The following is a 24,661-nucleotide window of genomic DNA, read 5'->3' on the forward strand; positions in this document are numbered from 1 at the left end:
TCTCTCCCAGCTGTGTTTAGTGAAGTCACTGTCCCACAGATTTAAACAAAATCCCTCTTATGAGCCCGCGACAAAAGCCTTGATTTAAAAGAGGCTTTGACAACTTTCGCCCATTTCCCCTCTGCGCTATTGGGGCTCTTGCACCGCGGTACCGGGCCCCGCCGTCGCCGCCCGGCCCAAGCTCCCGCCCGGGCTCACAGGTGAGGCGCAGCGGCCTCAGCCGCCGGCCAGCACCGCCCGGGGAAGCGCGCCCCAGCCCCGCCGCCCGCTCCCCGCCCGCTCCCCGCAGCCAGACCCCCCCCGGGGTGGCGGCTTCCTAAGACCGGCTGCGCGGCCGGGAAGGAGAAGGAGGAGGAGGAAAAGCGACTGCCTGTCCCGGCCCAGCTCCGTTTCCTTCCGGGTTGCGGCCCGCAGCCTCCTCCTCGTCCTCCCGCGCCCTGTGCCATGAGGGCAGCAGCCGGCAGGGACGCCCCGGAGGGCCCGCTGGACCCCGGGCGTGAGCTGCCCCTGCCCCGGGGCGGCGGGAGCCATGCGGCGGCCCAGGACAAGCTCTTCTTAATCAAAGGTGCAGAAAGCGCTCCTCTCCCCCCCCCCACGCCTGCACGGGTCAGGGATGAGCAGCAGCGGGTGCAGGAACCCCGCGGCCGCCCCGGCCGTGCTGCTTGTCCCGGCCGGCCGTGCCTCAGGGACAGCCCAGGCGGCGGCCGGGAGAAGGGCGTTTCCGTGCCTTGGCCAACTGGTCTGGGTGCAGCGAAGAAGCCCTTAGAACACCACCCGCCTTTCCCCTCCCCTTCGGCGGCGGTGGCGCCTGTCGCCCCTCAGCCACCCACCCCCGGTACGGGAACCGGACACGGGGTGATAAGGCGCCGGCCGCCCCGGCGCTGCTGGGCGGATTGCGGGGGAACGGGGCGGGTAGGCCGACTCCGAGCCGGGGTCGGGAGCCACGGAGAGGAGCCGCCTGCCTCCCTCACCCCGCAGTTCCGCGGCGGGGCCTGAGGGAGTCGGGAGCCGTTGGGAAAGAGGCGGCTTGTACGGGCTTACAGGCGGCGCCGCGGGCCCCGCAAGGCAAACTTTCCGCGCCAAAACGGCCGGGTCTCCCGGGCTGGGCCGCCGCGGGGCGGCTGAGGCGGGGCACAGCGCGGCTCCCCGCGGTCGCACGCACCTGCGGAGCGGGCACACCGGCGCTCACCGCCGCCGTCATCGCCGGGGGCGCTGCGCTGCGCTGCGCTGCGCGGGCTGCCGGCGCCCCCTGGCGGAGCGGGGGCCGGAGCTGCGCCCGCCCACGTGTGGGGTCCTGGCGCTGCCGGGCAGCGGAGGCGCTTCCCGGGTTGCAGGGGCAGGAGCACCGCGGGATCCTGCACGGCAACAGCACGAGGGTTAAACAGTGCAGCCCCACGCAAACGCGTTTGCTTCCTCCTTCCTATTCCGGCCATTTTTGTAACTACCTAACGTATTGGGAAAGGAAGAACAGGCCGGGTACCAATAGCTGCAAAGGAAGAACTTGTGCACAGCCCACACCCCAATTTTTTCAATTTTACTGTGACTCAGGTGGTTTTGAGGAGTGCACTCAGTCTTTGTAACAAGTCCTTTTCTTAAAACTGGGCGGGTACAGCTACACGTGCCCATGACACAAGAACCAGAAGGGATCAAGGGACCCCAAATGACTTTGGAAACGTTCTGGCAGAACTGAAAAGTGAGGAATCCTTTCTGTCTTGGGAAAACTGCTAGTTACGTCTTTTTTTTTTTTTTTTTTTTAATAGAGCATTAGAACATTAACCAAAAAAAGCTGAAGAACAAGTGTTGCTGATGGAATGGTCTGCAGAGGTACTGGTGGATTTTCAGGTGGCCATTTAAAATAACAAGTCATGCAACAAAACCAATTACGTCTTCCTTTTGCGGAAGGGTGAGGCATAGCTACAGAACAAGAGAATTTTAGTAGCCCGGCTTGAGTGGAGAAATTCTGAAGTACCGTGGAAAGGCATCATGGCGTTTGAATGATTTGTGTTTGTGTGTTTGGCTTGAAAATACACTCGCCATTAGTTTTCAAAACGCTGTTATTCATAGAATCAATACTCTGTCTGGCTTTCTTGCCATATTGGGTTAATGTAAACAATGTAGACAACTGTGCCTTTCCCTTCGGCATGTGCTGACAGATCTTAATTTTTCAGATTTTATTTTCCGAACAGGTTTGGGTTTGTGGTTTGGTTGGGCTTTTTTTCCTCCCCTTAAGAATCAAAACCTTAATTTTTATTTCTTAAACTTTTCTTGGCAGGTGGAATTTTTCTAGGTACCGTTGCTACTGCAGGAATGATAGCAGGTTTTGGCACCACGCTTGCCATGGCAAAAAAGAAGAACCCAGACTGGTTCAGTAAGGTTTGTTCCTTTTAAACTGTCTTCCAATTGTCATATGCAGGAAATAAGAGTGCATCAGACGCTTTATAGAAATGTTGATACATGTGGAGTTTGGTTGTACAAAAATTGATGGTAAGAGCACTGGACTTAATGGAAGGTGGTAGGGGTAGGATTAACTTTAAAATCCATTCAGAGTTGGCACTGCTAAATACTTCAGTACTTGAGACTATCTGACATACATAAAGCTTACGCTGTTTGCTGGAATCATACTGCTGCTGTGTAATGGAAAGGAATTGATGGCCTGTCTTGATTGCACGCTGTCTTAACACACTTCAGTCATGAGCCTGTATCACCTCAGTGGTCCAGTTCACCATGTGGTCTCACAAAGCTGCGGTGAATCGGGAAGTGAGGTAACTGCGGTAAGGATGTGAATGAGGAGGTAGAAAGCCTGTAAAATGTGGAATATGGAAGGGAAATAATTTAGTCAAAATTCAGGCTCTCCGCTCCCTTCCCACTGTGTAAAGGGACTGATGAAGTGAGCAGTGGCTTGGTACTGTGAAATCTGATGGCCAAAAATAATCTAATCTCATGCAATTGCTAACAGGATTTACCTGAGCATTGCGAAGAAAAAGACTGCAAAGCAAAGCCAGCAATTACTCTTGTAGAGTAGCATCAGTGTTAGTGGCAAGAGATAAAGCTGAAATTGCACCTACTGTATCTCCTCCATGGTAGTGAGGTAAAGTAAATACGAGCTTATGTAGGACTGGCCTCCAAATTGACCTGAAACTGAGATTATGTATTCCTGTTCAGCGATGAACCACTGCAGAGATCTTCAGTTAAGAAATTACTGGAGGTGGTGTTATAATTAAATGCTCAGATGCAGCAACTTTCTTGTGTCCAGTTTTACCAGGTGCTGAATTTTACTATGGATTAGGTCATACAAAACAGTGAACGTGCGGAGTATAATCAACCAAAACAGTTGAACACACTATTTATTTTAGGCACTGTTCCTTTTAGACACACTCTTACCCACTAGGGGATAGTTACAGGATTGAGGCTTGTGTCTGAAAAAAACACTGTTATTTCTCCTTCTCTGCTTCCTGCTTATATCCTCCAGAAAAAAAAAAAGGGAGGGGAGGGTGGAAAGCATATGTTTTGGTAATCAACTAATTCTGCCCTATATTTTCCTGGCCTGGTTTTTAGAAAGACTCAAGTATTGTTCAATAGCTTGTTTTTAAAGTGTTGCTTTAAAAAAAAAAAAAAAAAAAAGGAGCAATAGTGAAAACAATCTGTGCATAGAATAATGGGCTCATGAATAAAACTCAGTTCTCTTAAAAATGTTCTTTTGTTGGTGACATCTTTTTCTTCCATGCTGCTGTTGTCTTTTAAACTTGTATAGCATTTCATTAATCAGCTTTCTTGATGCCCTGAACAGCACATCTGATCATCATATAATAAACTGTCTTCTTCACAGAATTCCTTCTCAGTGTACCCTGAGGAATCAGCCTGTGACTGAACGCTGTCAGTAAAAACAAATCAATTGTTTCCACTTACCACTATTTTTCTGGGGCAGTCAAGCATTTAAATAGTATTCAGGCGTGCTTTATTTTTTTTCCCCAGCAATTTTCACAGATAATGGCTCCTATTTAAAGATGCTGTGTAGAGGATATTTTTGTCCATTCATTTCCCATCTTCCAAATGGGAGAAATTTTTCTACATGTTGTTAGACTACGGAAGCAGGAAAAATGTCAGAAACAATCATCAGCATTTTAAATCTACTCAAGGCAGTCTCTGCTGAAAGAGTTACGGAAGTTCATTAGCTGTGGTAATGAAATTAATAGGACCTAGTATAATAGTGTGACTACAGATCTCTCCTGTTTGTGTCCTTGTTCGTGTATGTGTATGCTTATAGAGTGTGGTTTTGTTAACAGTTTCCACTTTGGGATGTCCAAATCACAATATATAAGGATCAAGATGCATTTTGCTTGTGCCCTTTGCAAGTGTGTGTTTGTCCTTGGGCAGCTGTGCCTATAGCTAACTCCTAAGAAAAAGTGTTAATGCTGAGGACTGTCTGAGGATCGTTTTAACATTTTGATAAATACAAAGCCAAGAGGGAAAAAAACCCCACTGGTACTATTTCACTGACCAAATACCATAGTGATAGACACTGCAGATATTTAATTATACCAAAGAAGAAAATGAGCCATTAAAAAATTGCAGTCTTTTAAAGCAAGAATGCAAAAGATTTTTTTCCCCCCACTTTTTGTAATGAATAGAAAAATGCAGCTCTTTGGCATGCTTTGGAGGAAATTTTTTTTGATCCTCAAGTTAATTTTACTTTTCAGTATTTTAGACTATAAATAATTCCTTATTGAATATATTTGTATGCTTGCAAGCTCATTTATGTTTAGCTCTGTTTTTTTATCCTGAGATACCCAGCAAGTAAGTAGGACTGTTCAGTTGTGTAAGGACCATAGGTGACCATCTTTAACAGTTACCAACTGAAATCTGTGTTTCTATGTGAAGAATTGAACAGTGATCCTTTGTGGAAGGAAAACAAACCCTTTTGCTGACATTTACCCACTATAAGCAATAGGATTATGTCCGACTTGCTGCTGTTGTGGGCTACACAGACTGAAGCTGTCCTATACCAAATAAGTACAGCAAGGTGGGCATTGTGAGATTAAAACAGCTGGTGAACAGTGAATTGGTTCATGTCAGCCAGCATGTGGCTTATGCACTTGGTAGCTGCAATGTGCTGTGACAGAGAAGGTTTCCTCATGGTTGTGACCCCCTCATGGCTGAGGCTCCATTCCTCTTGGCCTGAGGTGGCCTTTCCAAGGGACAGCGTTTTGTGTTTTCAGGACGTGTCTCATGGCAGACTCTTCTGCAGCCCTATCTTAACAACTGGTTAAAACCGCCTACTCCTATTTCTGTCAAAAATGAGAGGTATGGAGCCTGCAGAGCATTTTCTATGTTGCCGCTTGGTGGATTCTGCAGGGGGATGGGTTCAGCATGGTTGGTTGCTCTTCACAAAACTTTAAATACTAGTACTGTAGTTTCCTATAATTTTAAATACTACTACCAAATAGTTTCCAGAGCTCCTTCCAAGTTGTAGCCCCTTCAAATCTCGGTCACTGTTATACCCTCTCTGTGTCCAGCTAAAACCTGCTCAGGTTCCTCCGGTTTCCTAATTTGCTGTTTTGGGACTGCAGATGAAGAAGATGCAGTTGAACCACCTGTAGGCCTGTGGTTGCCCCTCCCATACCCCACTAAGAACAAGTACCAAAATCAGTGGTGTACAGTGATTATGTTCTGACATCACTGGCATAAGGGCTTGTGACTGGTTTTGATTCAGTTTATATTTTGGCTGGTGGGATAGCTGAGTGTCAGATTCTTGTGCCCATGAAACAGTTGACTTCAGCATTTCTGGGTAATAAAAATCATACCCAGGTGGTACTGGCAACCATGAAAGCTGTTTCTTGTGGGAAGCCAGCTCATCCACCTCCTTGCTTGGCTCTTTGGGTCTGCTGGCAGTCATAACACCAGTACAGCTGGCAAGTTGGGAAAAATTCTAGATGACTAAGTTAACATTTTTAGTTCTTTTTATTCCACACCCCCCCCCGCCCCGTTATTGTTCACTTTGGCTTAATCACTTTTATTTTTGGTTCTAGGGGATTACTGCCACAGCTACATTACCAGAGAGTGGTTCGTCACTGGCCTTACGAGCCCTGGGATGGGGTTCGCTCTATGCGTGGTGCGGAGTTGGACTGCTAAGTTTTGCCATCTGGAAGGCGCTGGGTGTGCACAGTGTGAGTAGCAAGTACAGTCCCCTCAAATGCTGTATTTTTCCTGGGTAATGCATCTTGGGGTGGCATCTCTATATGCTTCAGCCTGGGAGTCACACCTTTATTCACCACGCATAGAGTGGCTAAGTAGAGTGTGTGCACACAGCAAAAGGCGAAAAAGGGGACACTGTGGGAGGAGAAAATTTGAGGGTGGGAACAGTTTTGTCCTGCTTATGTTTATTTGCACAAATGTTTCAGATACTTCACAAAAGAGCCAATGTTCTATTTGGAGACTAAAATAGTAGCTACAAACTTTCTATATTCTTTGCTTATTGAATTGAAGGCTACCCCCTGAATCCTAACTTTACAGCAATCAGTTTATTTGTCCAAATTCCGTTTTTTTGAGTCAGGGCACTGGGGACATACAAAAAACTGAGAGGAAACCAGCTTGCTTTCTAGTGTGTTTCTGGAAGGGTCAAGAGGGCAGAAGATTGAGTTTCATGTGTGGTAGAGTGGTGGTCCATGACATGCCACGTCAAGGCAAAGAAACTCAGGAAGCAGCTGTATGTCCCACGAGGTTAAGGCTATTTTTAGTAAATTGCTTATGTTCCAGTGTTTCACAGTGTGGAGTGCAAACACTGAAGTTCATGTAATCATTTTTGTTTGCCCCTAGTAATGAGCCATGACTTAAAGAGTCCCGTGCAGCTCTAAGTTTGGCAGAGCTGTCTGCATCCTAGAACTAGGAATGAATAGACTTCCTTTACCTTCCATGGCGAATTATTTAAATGTTCAGCAGTGTCTCCCAAAACTAGAAGGAGGAAGATACTACTTCATCCCAGTACTGTTCTCATTAATGCCTTTATTCAGGTTCTCATTTCTTGTTTATTCTACTGATGTATCCTGTAGATCATGGTTTGGGTCCCAACATACAGGACTACACAGTCCCTCATTCCTTCCTCCCCATTCCAACAGTTTCCAGTGTTGATTCTCAATAGGAGCCAGAAAGGAAGGCAGAACAACAAAAAAGCATAGCAGGGCATAGGAGGCAGCTACAACACATTTCAACTCAAGTCCTCCTTGTGAGGCTGCCATGGAATAGCAGAGAAGGGGAGGAAGAGTGGGAGTACCAGTTTATACTCTGCATGCTGAGCTACTCAGTTTTGTCAGTTATATCACCAGCTAAAAGGATCCATTTCACACTATGCTGCCAATTCTTATTTTCATTCTGTCAGAGTACTTGGGTTCCTGCCAAAGGACAGCAGAGTCTGACCCTAGTCTGCAATTTACATTAGCTGTTTCTCAGCTTAATTTTTACTTCCTTAAGAAGTATTGGCCTAGACCCACAGTTGCCTGGTTTCCCTGTGAGGCTGCTTTGCTTGAGAACATCCATGTAAGCTTGAGATGGCCAAGCCCCATGATGTGTCAGAGACTGATGGGGCTTCTGGTTACCTGACAGCAATGGGGTCTTGTGTCAGAAACATACAGCGCACTGCAGGGCATTTTAAATACTCATTGGGAGTTCCTACGCAGGAAGATGCACCTTATTGTATTCTGTGTTGTGTTAGCGTTGAAAGGAGTTGTGGAAAACTGTATTTGAAGATTCTCTAGCATTGGTTGTCATTGGTTTCTGTTGCAGGGTACTTAGGTTTCACTGTAGTGGACAGTGAGAACTGCAGATGCTGAAGGAAGCAGATTCCTGTCAAGAGACTGTCTCTGCACAGGATTTTGAACAGCTCTCTACTCTCCACTGACATATTTACTGCATTCAGTATAGACTTTTGAATTCCCACTGCAGAAAGGAAACATGTACAATAGTGCTATTCATTATTGCAAAATCAAAAATTAGCAATATGTACGTTTCCTGTGACACATACATTTTTCCTGGTTTACTATCTGTTAAAATCAAATATAAACATGTTGAAAATTTCTGGAGGTACAAAAGCAGTAGTGTGTTAAAAATGCAATATTCTGACCAAAGCAAAGAGGCTCATTGGCATTAAAATACATTTCTAGAATAAGTCAGCTTTGATTTTTGATTGGTTTCGACACTTTGCATACTGCTTTAACATAACACTCAGGAGCAAACACTGGCTGTTGAAAGGCAGTATTTTTTGTGCTTAAATATCATTTTCCTAAATTGAGATTAAATAAGGATTATAAACTGGCTAGTACATCATTAGTTCTGGACTCTTAAACATATGCTCATTTTAAGAAGGGCAGTTTATTTTCCTATTTCAGTGGAACATTGTGGTGCTTTTGAAAATTCTTAATTGCCATCATGTAAGCAGAGCTAATAAATTAATGAACTATTGTTTTTTAAGAACACATATTAGATGCATATGTTGTGTCTAATAATTATTAGATAACCACAAAAATGAATTAAATGTTATTTGTAGGAAACTCTTTACTGAAGTTATCACTGAGTGAAAAGAAGTTTCTTTACATACAAACTGTTGAAACCACGGAAGACACGATGGATTTTATAGTAAGCTCAACATTTTCAAATGAACATTCTAATTTTAGTTAAACATTTTAAAAAGAGGCTCCTACAGATTTACCTGGATAAAAACATCTCAAGTCTTCAGTGTGGTCAAGTGCTGCGAGTTCGTTTGCTCTGTAGTACGTGTAGGTTCCCCAATACCTGTAGAAGTTCAAGTTACAATTTCAAACCTGGTATCAGCATTTCAAAGCTGTGTGTTTAAGATAGGCTTCAGTCTCTGAAAGTATTATACTGCATGTGACCTGAGGGGAGACTTGACTCGTTTTGATGCCAGGAATCTGTTTGAACTTAATAACTAAAGCTTTGGCAGCTGGGCAAAGAGAAGAAAAGGTTCTGCCCAGCCTCTTCACCTTGTGCCTGTAATGGTAGCCAGCTGCCTTTGGGACCTGCTGATTAGTGATCTGGCCCTGCTGGGCAGCAGCTTAATTTGTTTAAGAGCTACTGGTAATATTGATAACATTACTGACAGCTAATACAGTCTCTCGAGATTAAATTGCTTCTCTCTATATTAAATCATTAAGGATAATAAAACTCTAATTGTAAGCACTGCAGATGTTTCATTTTGCAAACAAGAAAGCTGCTTCTGTTACCCTTAGTACATCAACTCCAGCGTGTTCTGAAATCCATGGCCAACTCTGTCCCTGTGACTGTCTTGGTGAGATAATAGTGAGTAAAGGACTGACTTTCACTTACAGAGTTTGGAGGGGAGTTCTGAGTCAAGTAAGACTGAGTTGCTAAGTGTTGTTTAGTGCCTCCTGTCATCTCCAGGAGTAAAATACAAGAAGCTGCATATATAAAATAAAAATTCAGGACAATCAACCGTGATGGTTTGGCAGGAGCCAGACCGAAAGGAGTAAGAGAACTTGGAGATGTTGAAGCATAGCTGCTCTGGCCAGGAAAGCTACTGAGCAGTTCCCCTCCTGCCTGGCTGGCTGCCGCTGGGTTTACAGGAGGGGGACAGCAAAGCTTGCTTGTTAATTTGAAGTGCAGTGAAAGCTGTGCTTGGCGCTTTTTGTGCTTTGAACTCTGCTCCAGTTACCCCTGCGCTGCTTTGAAGTGACGAACTATTCGTTTGCTCTGGCAGAATTGCCCTAATCCTTTACCTTCGCTTTTCTGCAGTAGAACTGTTGTGATCGTACTTGTGTCCGCCGGAGGCGGTGAGCGCCTCCCGCACACCTGAGAGGGCAGAACTAGCACAGCCAGCTGCTGCTATCATTGTTATATTCCTCCCCACTATTTGGGGGAGGAAGAGGAAAATCCCGTGTGGTTTGTCCTTGCGGAGCGCCTGTCAGTTCTATGCCCGGGGCGGGGGAAGGCAGGGATGGTCTCTGCTGCCCCGCAGCGACCCCACCTGGCCTCGGCGGGAGTGGCAGCGCAGGCACAGCCTCCGCGGGAAACGGCCCCGGTTATTGCTCACGCTGACGGGATGAGCGGGTTTAATCATCTTATGACGTCTTTAATCGTTTTGTAACGAGCGGGGGGTGCATTAGTGTACTAGTAGCCAATGGTGTTGCCGTTAGTTGGAGCCCTGAAGAGTAGTTTTGCATGGTATCGTTACCAAAATGCTGTGATTTTTAAGATTCAGGGATGTGTTTCCTACGAGCATGAATTACCAACAGGACAGTGAGTGATTGATAAAAACATGTATTACCCTAAGCTTTGTGACTGTTTAAACGATCTTGTTACTACTTACAAAGAGATGAAAGAACAAGAGCAAACTTGATGAGTCATAGTTGCTGTAATTAATCTGTGTCGTCATTCCGAAGCAGCATCGCGGTTGCTCAGCAGTTTGTGTCGTGGAAGGAAACCGAAGCTGCAGTTCAGTACATGTCATCCTTACACCTTCTGAGACAGCCTGTGTTTGTCGTAGAAGCAAGTTGTAACTAACATTTGTGCCAGACACTGAGACGCTGCACCAGCTTTGGTGATATGAGATTTTTATTTAATCTTTGTGGTTTATTGTTTTTTAATACAGTGCTGTGACAATGCCTACTTCCAGGTCTTAAATGGCTTTATTGTTAAAGGTGGTTCCCTGTAGCTTTACAGGCTGCTGGATTTTATGCCAGCGTGAAAACCCAGGGGTGATAGTAGGTAACTGGTCCTTCTGTCTTGGTAAGGGATATAAAAGACTTTTTGCTGTCTCAGGTTGGGTTGTTAATATCCCCTGGCTGCAGTTACCACTGTTGTATTCTGAGGACAGGCTGGTAAGGAATAAACTCTACTAAATTCCAGTCAGCTCTTAATCTTAAACAGAGAAGTGATGGATCAGCGAGGACTTGGTTTGATAATGGTTTAAGTCCTATTTTTCAGTAATGTAAAAGAGAAATTGTTGTTTTCAGAGCCTGTGAGATGGTGGTTATCTACTTTTACATTGTTCCTCTTGCAGAAATTAACCAGCTGTCAGTAGTAGTCAGACTTTTTAAATTTGTTTCCTGGAGTCTCTTAGGAAAATATTTAAAGTCAGTCTACCTTTGATTACCTCTGAGCATAGAACCTCTGTCTGTATTAGCAAGTATCACTGACCAGCAGCGCTGGGGCAGTGGAGCAATTGGGACTGAGGACCTGACACCTGCAAACATGCTGAGGGATTTTTAAAACTTGGGCTGCCTCTGGCCTTGCCCCATGGCTTGCGTGCCTGCCTGCAGCTGGAGTAGGTTATGTGCACTCCTGGAATGTCTCTTCTGCTTTGCGTCACCCTAAAGAAATGCAGTTCATGTGTTTTGAAACTGTTCAGCAGTGCACAAACCCATGCCCAGTAAAGAGGGCAACTGGGAGATTTGCTTCCAAAGAGCACTCCGGATCCCAGCCCAGGGCTCATCCAGGCACACCCACAGCTGCCTTCTCTGAGACACTTTGTAAAGTAGAAGGTCATGTGCAATGTTAAGCATAAGCTTAATAATTGACATCTGGCTTGAAACAAAATGGCTACACCCTTTTAATTGAGTGTATTTGCTATTTAACAACTTCCACATCATGTTCTATGACACTATCTTCTATGGTTTTGAGCTTGCAACCTCGGAACCCTCTAGCTACACGCTCCTGGTGCAGTGGGCCGACTGTTGCTGATGGAAAACACAGAGGTATTGAAAAAAATTTTGTAGAGAAGAATGGGTTTGGCCAATTTAACTTTTTTTTTCTTTTAAGTTGAATAGTAGTTTAAACATCCTGTTTCAATATTCTTCATATGAAATGCTCAATGAGGTTTCAAATTTTCAATTGAAGAATAAATGGTGTTTCACTGAAAAAAAATTTTTAAAGTAACAAAAATGATCTTAAACCCGCTGTTACAGTTCATCTAACCAAGTATTTTTGTGGAATTTTCCAAAAATTAAACTTTTCTTATTTAATTTACCTATTCTACAAATGTTATGATGCACCATACCTTTTTGTTGCTTGGAAAAATCTTAATTTTGCAATTTTCTGGAAGTTACAGTTGAGTTGTAAACCCTTGTTTTAAATAAGCAGGGTTTTGTTTTTAATGAAACTTGCAGCTATAGAATACTTGACAGGTATTAAAACATACCTATGAGTACCTGATGGGGTTTTTTGTCTTTTTTTTTAAACTGTCAGCAATTACAAGCCTTCTGTTAAAGGCAGAACAATGCCCCTCAGCCCTAGTAGACTGAAGCATGCAACAATTAACAAACAAGATAAATGATGCTTTAAAAGCCCTTTTGCTCTTCATGCCCTCAGTAAATCAGGTTTTATTTCCTCAGAAATAAAAGTGTTCTTTCTCCCGTAGGAAAAGGGCCAGGGTGATTCATATGAAGGTTTGTGAGGTTCTGACTGTTGCTTCCATGTCTGTTCCATGGAAAGCTGGAGAAACAGTGAGAAGAATTGCCCAGCGATTTGTCACTAATACAGTTAGAAAACATTAGTTTGTCAGTTTTCTGCTGAATTCTAATGATATATCCTGGGTTTCATTGATCTTTTGTAAAATATTAACAGTCTAAAAAAACTTTGCAGCTGTAAAGAGACATCTAAAACAATTAAAACCAATACAGACAATATAGGCTGGCCATGACGTTGTTGGTAAGGACATTTCCTAGGGGGGCTGCTTTTCTGTAGAGGAAATCTAACCTCCAAATGACCATTTTAAGCATCAAAAGAATATCATTCCCCTGCTTATTTTGAGAGATACTTAATATAATTTCGTGAGAATACAGTCATAGGTACGGTATAAATACAAAGTAGTATTTGCTTTAAGGATGGATTCATTAAAATATATTAAAATTAAAACGAGAACATGGAGACACAGTCTTAAAAAATTATTGGGTTTGGCATCTGTAAATAGTACTAAGATCTATAGATCTCAGTCAAGTATAGGCATAGTGCAGTGGCTGAAATTTTTATGCTATTTCATAAATGAACAAATATTGCTATAAGAGCAGTACAACTTCTAGAATCATTCTAGAGTCATTCCTAGATTTTTGTTGTTATTAGTTTTTAATTATAGTTGTATTTAATCATCACCCAAGTATTATTCATGACGTTTTTATTCCTTATCTGGCTTATGTTTGACTGCATGATAAAAACATATCTTTTCCTTGCTATTTCATGATCATATATTTCAATATAAATCAAATCTGCCCATTTTTTTATCATCCTTTTATTTCTTCAATACTTACTTAAATTCAAGCGCTTAAAAGAAGATGGAGTGCTAGTCCAAGTTAGCACTTCCCCCTCATATTAATACAGGGGTTTCAGTACTGCTTATATTGCCTAGTTAGTTTGTTGTGGAGAAGACTTGCCTCCACACATATGTACTGATAGTATTTTATTCATGAAGAATGAAAAAAAAAGAACCTATGAACTTCACTGTATACTTGATAAGGCAGAATGCTTATTCAAGGAATAAGGTCATCATTTTAGTGGAAAGATGCTACATCTGCTTTATGAATAGGGACAGCTGTAAGTAAGTATCTCAGGAATATGGGAAGACTGTAACTGTAGCTGTCTTGAGGGATTACTCTGCTGTGTGTTAGCAGGGACTCGTAGCTGTTAACTGCCACCAGCCTGTTAAGAAGCTAGAAAGAACAAAATCATGTTCAGCCCGTGGTCCGAAATTGCCTGTGGAGCAGTTCCATGTCGCCATAAGCATATGAGCAGGTGTGATTGATTCAATTCTCAGCTGCATGTAACTGTGAACTATATGTGTACAACTGAAATCTGAATAAGAGCTTATCTGATAGGTGTGAATTATTCATGCTGGCTCTTGGTCCCATGGGCTCTTCCCATGCTTCGTTAAGTGGGGTGGTGTGGCCATGCTTGGCTTGCCCTTCTGTGGTTCAAGAGCCCAGCTGCTCTGCTTGCCTGGAGGCACCCAGCTGTCCCTGCCTGGCTCTGACAGGCTTCCACATGGAGTTCAGCCCTGGTCATGGCGTTGAGGTTTATGCGTTGCTCGAAGAGTTTTGGTTTGTTCAGGCTTTTTTCCCAGCCATAAATTTCACTTGTGGATGATACATGTAATGAATTCCTGAACATATGAGGGGGAGGGGGGGGTGGAATTTACAGAGGTTGTCCTTTTCAGGAACTGCCTGCTTGCAGACAATTCATGTTTTTAATTCAGAAATCCAAATAACAGCACAGAAAAGTTTATAGAGTTGGGACACTCATCCTGAGATTTTTTGGGTCCATCAGCCAACTTGCTTTATACATTTGGATATTTAATTATTTTAAATTTTAAATTTCTTAATTTTTCAAATTGCCCAGGGTGACTAAAGAGCAATGACTAATACACCATAATAGACTAATCATGTGGATGTCCTTTCCAGGCATCCAGATTTGAAAGTAAGATTCTGCAGAAATAAATGGTGTGTTCCTCAGTGATTTCAGAAGTATTTCACTCTGTTTTTCTGCATGGCATGAAAGCCTTTTGCAACAAGATGGTAGAATCCAAACTTTGTACCATTACTTTTGTTTTGAAGCCAGCTGCAGCAGCACTGAAGTCAGTAAGAATAGGCTTGAGAATGAGACACTGACTTCATCTACTTTGAGATATCATATACCACAAAAAGTTAAGTCCTAAGCATTTAATTTCAGAAAGATCAACATGGTAATATATAAATTTTTTAAGGATACTCCTGTATCTCTGAACTTTTTTTTTCAGATTGTGGTTTACAAAATGACCGTCTTGGTGTATATGAATTAATAGCCGTCTTTCTAATTGATCATAATTAGCTAATCACTTCCTTTTTTTGTGTGTTCAAAATAATCTACCCTTAAACTAGAACAGTTTTGTTTTCTTTAGGCTTTTCTACTGAGATGGCATCTTCTTCCTTTTATGATAGATATATAGAAAGATACTTTCAGGCTGCCAGTAACAATCCTACTTTTGGGAGCTAGGTCACATTTGCGCAGAAATTAAACTAGACAAAGTGGGGCTAGTAAAAGAGATTTGTGAAGTAGACCAGCCATCTTCCCATTTGTGGAGTGCATTCATTTATGAATGGGTAACACAGCTGCTGCCTGCTTGGAAAAGTAATATGAGGAAAGTATTTCATGTGTTTTATCTCTTCATGAGACCCAATCATTGGAAAAGAGGCAGCCCGGCCCCGGTGACTTGACAGCTTTCAGTAGTTCACCAGTAATTTGAGACAAAATATGTAGTAACTGTGGGAGGCTACTACATATGTATAATGGTTTGGGAGCTGTGACAGCTTCATTCTAAACAGTGACAATCCTCTCCCCCTCTCCCTGTAAAGTTCACTTAGGTTATTTTCATGTTATTTTTCTTTTAAAAAGCACAGGACATGTTTTAACCAATTACAGAGGATTTATAGGGATAAGTTGCTGGAAAAATATGGCTATGTGTTTGTTTAGTCTTAGGCATTGTAAATGGCCTGCTGATTTCGAAGAGAGCATTCAATGCTGCATAAGGTTAAGCATGTGTGTAAATCTCCATGGGGTATGGGGTTAATATGAGCTCTTGACTTCTTTAGATGGTTTAACAAAATTCTGCTGCTGCTTTTCTCTATGCAAGCCTGAAACACTGGAATCAGCAAACAGGTTGTGCAGAGTGTATTATGACAGTACGGCATAAGACAGTTAAATATTAGGATGTATATTGCCAGCATTGACTCTCTGAGAGCCATCTTCATAGGCCTGTAGTCCTGCATAATCTGAACATTCATAATGCCTTTGCCAATGAAGTGTGAGTTCTAAGAATAAGAACCAGGGCTCTATTTTCCTTGCTTATTTTAGAAGTCAGCGTGCAGACCGGCACAGGGTGACATGCAGTGAGTGCCCCATTTTACACTGAGAATCACCTTCAGCCAGCAGGCTGTTTGCTCTACTCTTCAAGTACTGCAAGGGGTCAGCACTTGCCATTTTCTACAAATAACTTGCTATTTCTGTCAGTGGACCTTGGTAATCATCTGCTAACAAGGGCAACAGCAATCATTTTAAGATTTGGGAAAAGGCGGCAAGAACAGTCCTCACTGATGCTTTTAAATCCAGGGCAGCCCATCTCATCTCCATGCCTTGTGAAGGGGAAGGTGGCTGAGGAGGACACAGGGCATGTATGTACTGTATTCTGCTGCCAGTTGATACTCCAGTTCAGGGGATCTAACCTTGTTTCATTTGGAAGCTAATGTAAGCAGTTCTTACTGGCATGAGTACTAAAATAGGAAACTAATAATTCCTAGAATCTGGGTTGGCCTATTATGAATGTCAGACATTAAAGAGAACATTTCTTCCTAAAACTTTCATTCTAGGATTCAAATAGACTCTTTTAGCCCCTCTTCCATTCATTTTAATATGAACGGCCATGTAAGTGCTCTCAGTAATAGTGCTATCCCAATTTTTGTGTGACATTCTGTCAACGGTGTACATTAAAAAGAGATTATTAAATGGAAGATGCTTTTAGGTCCCCATATTTTTGCGATCTGAGGCAGGATCATTAGGTTAAGATAAGAAAATAACAGTGATCTGTAGCTATTACAGATTATTTAATGCAGTAAGGTAGATGATACCCTTTTAGAAAGAAGCCTGACAGAGGTAGAACAGTTACTGTAATTTATTTGGCAAGAAAAAACAGCGTCAAGGTTTGCAATATCTGTGATAAAAAAAAAAGTAAAATTCACTTGAGTGCAATTCACTTCAGAGAGTTGCCTCCAGGAACAGAGCATGCTGGAATGTTAAGAGATGTGTTACAAACCATTCATATACCACTAGGTTCAGAAGCATCAGCTGAGGGAGTGGCCCGTGATACTGAAGGTAGCAGAAAGAGGTAAAATACAAGCAGCTTTTAGTGCTTGGTTTACTGCACTGTTAATTGAAGACATTTTCACAGTTGAACCGAGTACCCCAGTGTCAGTGCTGCTGTAAATTACAAAGAGGCAGCCATTTCAGTGAATTATTTCAAAACATTTCAGTAATTAGTACACAGCACATTAGCTTTCATAATTATATTCATGCCTGTTGATTTGAGGCCACTCGCATGTGTATTGTGGAACGTGGAGGAAATACAGGAGATTTCCAGGAGAGAGGAGAAGAGACCTGCCAAGTGGCACGTGTACTAAAAAGAGAAGTCAAGGCAAGACAGATTCCTAATTGCAGCATTTCCATCATCAAGAAGTGTGCTTGTCCCTGGAGAGGTAAAGCAGATAAAGGCAAGGTCCTGACTCTTGTACCTCAAGTGTGCAGTATTAATAGAACATAAAGCTAGATTCATCATCTCTACAAGAAGCTCACTACACTGCAAGAGGTGACTGGACACTGGTAATCCCAATTCGTTGAATGACAGCTAATTTATGTGTTTAGTGAACAAATTATTTCCTTGACTACAAGGCTCTTCTGAAGTTGCAGCATGCCTGATAATGTCAACCAAATGCCAACAAGAACAACCCTGAGGCCAGGTGTGAGTGTCTTTGGAGGCCAGATTTAGTCCTAAAAATATTAAATAGAGTTTGGCCAGTCAAGGCCCAGGATATTGAGCTGATAGTCTCTGACTGAAAGAATAATAGAATAGTTAGATTTGGAAAGAACCTTAAGAGCAGCCTGATATTTGATACTAGAACGGTTCCTAAGCAGGCAGACATTGTCACTGGGAGAGAAGGGATAGGAACTTTGGATGTGGTTCCATTACATCAGAGAATAGTTATTTTTCAAAGTCTTCTCCATGCTTTTACTTTTTCTCACTTGCTTAGCAGCAAGTGAGCTTTAGAGGAGCTCTGAGTGAAGGGAGGACAGTGGCTCCCCCACCCATCATCCTCTTTTTGAAGGCTTTCTATAATTGCTTTTAGTTTTAATTTGGTTTTGTGTGTTTTCAGTGGAGTAACAGAGGTGCCCTGTAGGGCTTATGAGTCCATCATTTAAATTTGACACTAAAGACATTTAGAAGTCTGAGTTTAGAAACAGCCAAAAAAATCACATTGCACCAGCTCAGTAGCTGGTGTAAAATGTTTTATTTCCAGCTATACCGCCTGATGTACATCAGGTTAGGATCTGACCATTCCTGTGTTACTAAATACCCAGATAATACTTGAATGAGGTGAAAGAGTGGGAAGAGTTGGTTCGCTCTTTGGGAAGTTAAAAATGTTAAGTAAATCAAGTACTTTCCACACATCAGAGAATTGGGGTAACTTGATTACAGATGACTGGAAAAAACAGCTAAGCCAAAGCTCCTAAAGCACTTCCTACTGTAAATACTTGTATTTAAGTGTCAGCAATTGTTTAGTGTAATTTGGGCTGTTCTCCTATGTCAGCTCTGATACTGGTGTTCATTATTCTTTGAAATACTAGCTGTTCATGACAGCTTTTTAGTATTAAATAAGAAGCAAAAATATTAGTTTAGGAACAATTGTGGGTGACTGCCAAGGTTTTTAAAAATCAAAACCAAATGATTTATCAAAACAGCTATCTGATCAGAATAAAATATAAAGCAGACAGTGAATTAGTTTTTACTGAAGAACGCAATCAGTATAAAAGAAAAGGATAATTAGGCTCTGAATTTTCCTCCTACTTTATATAATATGTATTTTTATTTGATTATCACCACCCATGCATTTTTACACAAAAACTTGATCTAAAATGCTTTCATCCATCATTGTTAGTTATTGTTTTAGTAAAGGATTAGTAATTTCCTTGTAAATTGTTTCATTCTTTGTATCAGCTGTAGCTCGAATAATTGCATTCCAGCACAATTTCTCTAAAGGAGTACCATTTTTTGTCAGCATTATTCATATGCAGGACTTGAACAGAAAATGGTCCAAAGGTATTTGTAATAAACCTGATGACCACAAAATGTGGGCATATAAGAGAAGATGCTTGTTTGTGGCTGTTTTAGAATATCTAGATTTCCTGGAACCTCTCCAGGCCATACTGTCTGTGGCAGCATTAGGTCTTCAAGAGGTCATTGCATCTAGTGCTTCAGTACCACATCCTGTCTCCTCTGCACGAATGTCATAGATTCTGTAGAGCTTCCTAAATATAGCAGTCCAAAACTTCCCCTGTACATCCTGCTGTTTGTGTAACAGGATTTTCATGGATTTGATTTTTTCATTCCTATCCTTTAAAAATATATTATGTATAGAAATATATGTAAAAATACTGGAAGAAAGAAATCCACTAAATCTAAATACTATCTTCAAACAGAAGTGATTTTTCACAAAATTGAATTTCAGTTCTGCCAGGACTCTTGAATCAGACATTGGTGATAAAATGGTTATCATAAATATAGATTTGGCAATCAGTATTAATGTATTGATATGCAGAATATAAAACTAGCAAACTTCATCTTTCACAGCATTTTGTTTTAACAACAGTGAAAGAAAAGCTTGATCCTATATATTGTTATGCATCTTGTTTCCCTTCCTACTAGTGTATAAATCTGAACAAGACCTGGTTTTGTCACCTGTATCCATATGGTCAGAGTTGACCAGTATTTTTTCTTTAATCCTTGTTTTAAAATCCTTGAATAGACCTGTTGGGCCTTTAATCCATTACCAGTGTAGAAAAAGACACTGCAGTGAAAATACGAGCACATTCTATGCGAGTAGTTTTCCCCCAGACAAAAGTGTGTGTGTGTGTGTGTGTGTGTTCATATAATAGTAGTGAATCACTCAGGCAAGTGGTCCAAATTAGGCACCCCAGTGTGGTGGTTTAGAAGGTGGGATTGTTGTGGGTCCTTTCATACTTTTTGTCACTTTGTTAATTGAACCAACATAATCAGAGGGAAAGTCTTAATTTCCTGTTATTTTTGAAGTCTTTTTACCTCTTTACCTCACACAGCTTATTTTGTGGAGTAAGACCGAGGTTCATGGTGCCACTTTATTTGCTCCTTTTTAACAGTTAACTTTTTTTTTTGATTTCTTTTATAGATGAAAGAATTAAAAACTAAAATGCAGTCAATGTTTCCAGCAATTCCTAAAAATAGTGAGTCCACTGTTGAATGGGAAGACTTACTTAAATCCAAGTGAAAGACTCAGAGCCATTTGGAGATGTCTTTTTCAGCAAGAACAGGAGCTGAAGCAGCAGAAATATCCCATGTGAAAAAGAGAGAAGAAAACTTGGAGTGAGCAAGTTACTGAGTTCACAGATCCTGGGAATATCAGTTAACATCTAGCAACAAGGGAATTAAAAACAAAACCAAGCAAAACAGGTTGTATTGTACTTTTCAGCATGCTTGTTGATTTCTGAGGAAATGAACTCCCCAAGAGAAGTTGGATTCACTTTGAAAGAAGACTCTATTTTATGAAGACTTAAAGATGAAATCGATCTTCAGTAGTAAATATAAGGACAAAACCTCGGTAAACTGTTATCGCATCCTGTGTCTTATAGGAATTTTAGGAAATTTCTCTAGGACACAAAACGGTACTTTCAGTGACATGTACATATCCCATTAGAAATATAACATCAAGTCCATTATAAGAGATCTGTTACTGAGCCTGAAGGTAAAGCACACAGTGCACTTTTCTAAAAATAAAGGAGATATTTAAATTTGCAGCAGAGGAAGTATCTAAACCAAACTATTTCTTTGTGTCTGGGGGGAAAGTTTACTTTGCTGGCAGTGACCTACTGAGCTCCTTTGCAGAGCATCAGAAGAGATTTCTACAAGTGCACTGTTTTCTCAGTGTTAGGTTTTTTACTGGATCCTGCAATAGTGAATCTGATAGTTTGCATAAAAGTTTCTACTATATTTGTATAGCAACTTAAGTTGTGAAAAAGGTGTAAAATTATGAGACACACCGTGTCCCCTACACAATATTTTCAGCCAAGAAAGTATATGGGCTGGGCTAGTTTTTTGGTATTTCACTGGTTCCTGTGGTTCTTCTACCTGGAGAAGCAATGTGACACTTTTCCACACTGCAGTAATCTCATAAAGTGTGGGTGTAAGAAGAATAATGTCTTACTCAAGCATTGTATTTGCAGAACTGTAGATCTGTAAAAATGCAGAAATAATAATAATAAAAAAAAAAAGCTATCAGTGAACAATCCTTTGTTGAATGCTCAATTATAATTTTTTTTTATTAATTGCACACTGTCCAATTAGTCAGTTGTCAGATTCAATGAAGTCCTCTTAAAGCCTGTCTTTTATGATTAAGTCTTTATATTCCTAGGAAAGAACATAAAAAAAAGCTTTAAATGTTAGATGAATAATAGAGAGGTATGGTTTTCTTATGAAACATGACACTAAAATAATATCTTTAAAGTGACTGAAGGGTAATAGTTGACATCTTTTCCATAGCTTGATGCTGGTAATACAATATTAAATAATTCTTGGTGAATACTGCCATCATATGCACATGAAAAATGGTACTATTTTCATATTTCTGTTAATTTGTGTGCATGGTGATACTGCATTGCTTATGCATATTAATGCTGAGTTACCTAGTTTAACAAGTAGCCATGTCATTAAAACTGGTCAGGTACTGAACTGAACTAAATAGATGCAAATCACATGATGTCCGTAAGGTTGCTTACCTTTAGTTTCTAGGGTGGGATTCAGGTCATCTGTCTTTATCTGGATTAAATAACTCACCTAAGTCAGCCATCCCAAGTTTCCTGTACAGTCAGTGGAGAAAGACAGGACTGGCAGGGGGTTACCTGCACTGCACGAAAATGAATTGCTGCTCCTGGAACTGTACAAAGCATCTGACCTGAGCTGCCTGCTGGCTGCCTTTGAAAAGAGTTGCTCTACCTTTGCTTACCTCCCCTCAGCACGGTAACTGCATGAGAACACAGTTCAGGATAAGAATGAATCGTTTTCGAGTGCTTTAGAGCTCTGAGGGTTAGAACAGTGCTAGTCCTGGCACAAGAAAGCTGTCCCTTCTGGTAATGGTTAGCCTTGGGACCAGTGTAACTGCATTAGTATTTAAAAAAAAAAAAATCCCCTATAACAGATAGGATGAATTAAATCTGGAGGTGCCCATTTATATGGACATACCAGATGATGCTCTTCAAAAAATCCTAACAGTGAAATATACAGACACTATATAAAGACAGAAATCTTTAAAATAGAATCACACAGGGCAAGTACAGAGTGCTCAAGTAAATCCATGTTGAGGCACAAGGCTGAACATAAAACATCTTCCACGGAGAGAGGAATTCATAGATCATCTTATTCCAAGCTTTATTCTGTGCTTTTGGCTGGAAATGGGTTTTCTCTAGATAAAGGTTTCTGTAGAAGAGTGCAGGCATAATGTGAAAGTAAATCAAGTCTCAATCCACATGTAAAACATGGGACCTCTTGGATTTTCTTTATTGCACTGTGCAGCTCTTTTCACCTGGTGAACATTCTGCTGGTTTTGTGGTGGTTCATTTTTTTCTCTTTATGAAAATATTTGGCAAAGAGTTACTGGAAACCACAACAAAATCCTGAACAGATAAAGAGGAAAAGTAGCTAGTACATCAATAGCAGCTAGATACCATAGTATATGCAGTTACTGAAACTGAGCAAATAAAATTAGGCAAAAAACCAACATCAGAAAATACAGATTAAAAAGTCGAATTTCAGGACTTAAATACTAGAAGTAGACAGTGACACTAAAAAAGTTGGCAAGTCCAGTGGCTCCCCTATTGCTTTCTCTTTTATTTAAAAAATTGCTGACTCTCTTTCTGCATCAAGGGAGTGTAAGAATAAAACATGGAAGAAGTTTATTTTCATTATCAACTTTTCCTGTACAAAAAGTTACACTAAAATAAGGGGATGTTTGCAACAGTGCTATTCAAAGTGGGTAATGTGGTCTAGCCACAGTGAGGTTTCAAGTCACTTTTCGGCTGACCTCTGTGTTTCATTTACACTGATTCCTCTCTAACTTTCTGGTCACATTTAGTTATGGGAATAATGGAGGCCGTGTGTGTTCCTGAAATTAGGTTGCAGGCTAATACTTAATAATACATGAGCTCCCTCCATACTACTATTTTGCTTAAAAGCAAAAAGTGAAACAGGAAAACGATGAAAAGATATCAGTATGGCAAATGGTTGTTTGAGAAACAGTAATGGGCAGGCTATTCCACCATTCACGTGTTTACAAGGGGACCCTCCACAGCACCAGTCAGCAACAGTGTCTTTGCTGTACAAGGTGGCAAATGAAACAAACTGGAAATGTTTGTTTAATTTGGTCCACTGCTCACTCTGGCAAAAATGTCCCAGGGGCTTTTGCTGTGATTTTTGTCACCTATGGCATCTGCTGACTTAAACCAGGCTTCTAAGAGTTCATAGTTTCAGAAAATTCAGGTCACCTAACATAAACGCAGAGTAGAATAGCATTCAATATTTAGGCTGTCATTCAAAAATCTCCAGAGAGTTACGTGCCTGAAACTCAATTAAGGATGAAGAGCTGAATCAACACCGCGAGAGTCTGGGCTGGTGGTTGTAGAATTTCTAGACGTTTTGAACCTGATAGGCCAGAAAACAATCCCATCTGGGCAAATGGTCCATTTTAGCAATCAGGATTAAGCTGACAGAAGTTTCATGTAATTTGTCTATTTCTTTAATAGCAGGGACATATTGTTATATTAGTTCATGGGAAGAAAAAACGTTTACCAGTTAATGCGATCCTTTATGTGGCGCACCATCTGCGTATTGTGTGCTGAATGTCCCAGAATGTGGAAGAGAGGAAATCATATAGAATTCCAACCTTTTCTTCACTGTCATTACCTTGGGCAAGTATGATAAATAATCATATTTATCTTCTGGAGCATATGCAGTTTTAATCAACCTATTAACCAGGAAGACATTTTTCACAGACTTTGGAAGGCACAAAAAAGACATTATCTCCCCATAAGCAATCCATTTCATGGGTGTTGAGCACTAGAAACTTAGAATGGATTGAACAAGACAAGTTATTTTCCTTTCACATCTAAATAAAGTTATTTGCAGAGACTTCAGACAAGTATATTTGGGACTAATCCTGAGATTCTGGAAGGGAACAAATCAGCTTTCGTAGACTGTTACGCAGAAAGTGTGAAATAAATTTTTAATCCTCCAAGTCCAAAAATCATCAATTTTATTTGGTTGAACATTTGTTTCTATGAAAGAAGCTTTGCTGTTAATTGGACTGGTTTAAGAGAACCAATTTAGTTATTCATCAGCTCAACAACTGGTGATCCTGCTCTCCTTCCAGCTTGATGTGTTATTTTGATCATCAGCAGGGCAGAGGGGAGATATTTAACAATTAACAATTTGGGTATGGGCACAATTCTTCCCTTGTGACTCCTAGCCCTCACTCTAGCTAGCCTCACCTGCTAGCATAAGGCTTTCCTCTCCCAGGGGAGGAGGTGCAACAACAGTGGCTGTCACTCCAGAGTTAAAGCAGTTGTTGCCATCGGCTTTGCACCAAAACCTGGTGCTGGTGGGATCCACTTCATGAAGCTGAACAAACTGTTGAAAGCAGACCCAGTACCTAAATATCTGCGTGTTTGTGTGTGTGCGTACACGCACACTCATGCATGTGGATGCATATATATGGAGAGAGAGTTTTGTACAGCCATTAGACATAACATAGTACGTTTTCTTCTCTTTAACTTAATTAACAACGGCTAAGATCCGAAACTGGGGTGACGGTTTTAAAAACCA

The 24,661-nt window shown here is 41.2% G+C and overlaps 1 protein-coding gene across 3 annotated transcripts; it reads left to right on the forward strand.

The window, feature by feature from the left end:
* Positions 1 to 374: 374 nt before the first annotated feature.
* On the forward strand, positions 375 to 21,075 carry TMEM242 (transmembrane protein 242). 3 transcript variants are annotated; one of them, XR_003993541.1, is made up of 5 exons: positions 375 to 565; positions 2,273 to 2,373; positions 6,027 to 6,164; positions 14,568 to 14,695; positions 19,962 to 20,047. XR_003993541.1 is itself a non-coding variant. In XM_030499858.1 (4 exons), exons 1-4 carry the CDS (start codon positions 445 to 447, stop codon positions 12,416 to 12,418), a joined length of 396 nt encoding a protein of 131 aa, XP_030355718.1. In that variant the 5' UTR covers positions 376 to 444; the 3' UTR covers positions 12,419 to 12,479. The 3 variants fall into 3 exon arrangements, 2 of the variants coding, with proteins under 2 accessions (XP_030355718.1, XP_030355719.1); XM_030499858.1 differs by lacking the exons at positions 14,568 to 14,695; positions 19,962 to 20,047 and adding an exon at positions 12,383 to 12,479 and having other exon boundaries at positions 376 to 565; XM_030499859.1 differs by lacking the exons at positions 375 to 565; positions 14,568 to 14,695 and adding an exon at positions 1,761 to 1,824 and having other exon boundaries at positions 19,962 to 21,075.
* The last annotated feature ends 3,586 nt before the right edge of the window (positions 21,076 to 24,661 follow it).

The sequence above is a fragment of the Strigops habroptila genome, chromosome 10, assembly GCF_004027225.2.
Source record: "Strigops habroptila isolate Jane chromosome 10, bStrHab1.2.pri, whole genome shotgun sequence".
Lineage (NCBI taxonomy): Eukaryota > Metazoa > Chordata > Aves > Psittaciformes > Psittacidae > Strigops > Strigops habroptila.